This window comes from Beta vulgaris, chromosome 5 (assembly GCF_026745355.1).
Source record: "Beta vulgaris subsp. vulgaris cultivar EL10 chromosome 5, EL10.2, whole genome shotgun sequence".
Lineage (NCBI taxonomy): Eukaryota > Viridiplantae > Streptophyta > Magnoliopsida > Caryophyllales > Amaranthaceae > Beta > Beta vulgaris.
In genome coordinates, this window is record NC_079206.1 from 28,585,893 (window position 1) to 28,588,513 (window position 2,621).

The following is a 2,621-nucleotide window of genomic DNA, read 5'->3' on the forward strand; positions in this document are numbered from 1 at the left end:
GTATATATATATATGTATGTATATATATATATATATATGTATGTATATATAATATAATATATATATATATATATGTATATATATACATATATATATATATGTATATATATATATAAGATACATATATATATATATATATATACATACATATATATATATATATACATACATATATATATATATATATATACATATATATATATATATGCAATCGATACGTGACCTAGTGCAAATTACAACTAACCTAGCCCAAGGTCATAATCGGAATGGGAACTTGTCTAAAAAGGTTGCCTATAGGAACCCACCAGTACTGAATGGGAAAGGGGGCCAAGGAATTGGAGAATTGGGTTGGGGAGTTTGATAAGATTTTCTCCACCCTTACCTACCTAGATGATAAGACTGTGCCCGTAGCTAGCTATGACCTGCAGGGAGATGCCCACTTTTGGTGGACTTAAGCTAAGGACAACCTCTTAAAGCAACCTAGCTTTCGGTGGGAAGCTTTCCAGAAGGCCTTAAGGGATAAATATTACCCACCATACCTTAAAAAGCAGAAAGCCCATGAGTTTATGATGCTAGAACAAGGGAGCATGTCTATTAAGGAATATTACCGCAACTTAATCGAGTTGATGAGATTTGCTCCTGAAATTTCCCTTACTGAAGCTAAGGCCTCACGTTTTGAATTAGGGCTCACCTTTGACCTGCAAGGGAGACTAGGGGAGATACCTTTACCTCAATAGACCATGTTTTTGGCAAAGTTGCTAATTTATATGCCATAAGGAAACAAGAGCAAGGGGGTAAACAAGGTGAGAAATGGAAGCAGAGTCCAAACCCCGAGGTTCAACGATTTGAAAAGAAACACCATGGGAACCAGAACAACGAAAACTCCCAAAGAAACTTTCGTAAAGGACCCAATTACAACAACACTTACCATAGAAGAATAACCACAATAATAACACCAACAACTGCAGACCTGAGCGTGTGTACAGGTGTAACAAGTGCCCAAACAACCATCCTGGAGAGATTGCGAGGGTGATAAGGTGGAGTGTCGTGAATGTGGGAAATTAGGGCGTAGAGTGTTACTCAAATAATAAAGCTAACCCCAATGGTCAAAAGAAAGGGAAGTACTGAGACAAGCCTAGGAATGGGAATGGAGAAAATGCATACAATGGGTCAGGAAACTCCAATTAGTCCAAACCACCAACCAACACCAATAATAAGGCACCAAATGACAACCATGTGACCAACAAAAATGATAATAAGGGTAAAGGGAAGTTGTATATGATGACAGCTAGCGAAGAGGAAGCTTGTAGGGATGTTGTCATGAGTACTTTCTCTATCAACTCAACTCCTGTTAAAGTATTGTTCAATTTTGGAGCATCATTTTCTTTTATTGTCCATACAACTGTTAAAACTCTAGCACTGATTGAGTCCAAGTCAATTTCTATGCCTATAATTATTCCGTCTAGGGATACCGTCAATTGCTCTAGAAGATTCCTAAATGCGTCGTTGAAAATAGGGGAAGGCTTCTTTCCTTCCGATCTAATAGAGTTTAATTTATCAAACCTAGACGTCATTTTAGGAATGGATTGGCTTGGGAAGTACAGGGCCAAGATAGATTGTGATGCACATAAGGTGGAACTGAGAGATCCTTTGGGAAAAAGGGTTTCATGTAGGAGAATACATCGAGAACCAGGAAATAAAGTAATCAATGCTTTGCAACTTAAGAGCTATATAGACAAAGGATGGCCTTTATTTATGTGTTCCGTGAGAAGGGTTGAGGATGATCCATTCAGACCTGATGATGTGCCTATAGTAAGAGAATTCCAGGATGTTTTTACTGAAGAAATACCTAGTATGTTTCTAACTAGAGATGTCAAGTTCATTGTTGACCTAGTACATGGAACTGCACTTATCTCCAAAGCCCCATATCGAATGGCTCCAGCAAAAATTAACGAGTTGAAAAACCAGTTGGAAGAAACTACTCGAGAAGGGGGATATTAGACCTCGTATGTCACCATGGGGAGCCCCTGTCTTATTTTTGAAGAAGAAGGATGGTAGTTTTAGGTTGTGTATAGACTATCGTGAGTTGAACAAGGTCACTGTGGAAAACAAATAACCATTACCTAGGATAGTTGACTTGTTTGACCAACTAGAAGGTGCTGGGGTGTTCTCCAAAATAGACTTAAGGTCAGGTTACCATCAATTGAGGATTGCTGATCAATATATACCTAAGACTGCCTTCAGGACTAGATATGGACACGTCTTTTGGGTTAACCAATGCACCTGTTGTTTTCATGGATCTCATGAATGTGGTTTTTCGACCCTAACTCGATAAATTTGTAGTCGTGTTCCTAGACAACATATTAATATATTCAAGGAGCAAGGAGGAACATGAGGGTCATTTGAGGTTTATTTTACAGACACTTAGGGACAACCAACTGTATGCAAAGTTTTCGATGTGTGAATTTTGGTTAGAAAGAGTGTCATTTTTGGGTCATTTTGTCTCTAAGGAGGGTGTGTCAGTAGATCCTGCAAAAATAAAAGTTGTGAGTGAATGGCCTACACCAAAGAATGTCATAGATATATGAAGTTTCTTGGGTTTAGCCGATTATTATATGAGG

General features: G+C 38.1%; 1 protein-coding gene across 1 annotated transcript; it reads left to right on the plus strand.

Annotated features, from left to right (window-relative positions):
- Positions 1–1,281: 1,281 nt before the first annotated feature.
- Positions 1,282–2,001, plus strand: LOC109134894 (uncharacterized). Its single transcript, XM_019249299.1, has one exon. It carries the CDS (start codon positions 1,282–1,284, stop codon positions 1,999–2,001), a length of 720 nt encoding a protein of 239 aa, XP_019104844.1.
- The last annotated feature ends 620 nt before the right edge of the window (positions 2,002–2,621 follow it).

What these genes read in the sequence shown, in the direction of transcription:
- LOC109134894 (XM_019249299.1), top strand. Translation starts at nt 1,282, where the DNA reads ATGACAGCTAGCGAAGAGGAAGCTTGTAGGGATGTTGTCATGAGTACT.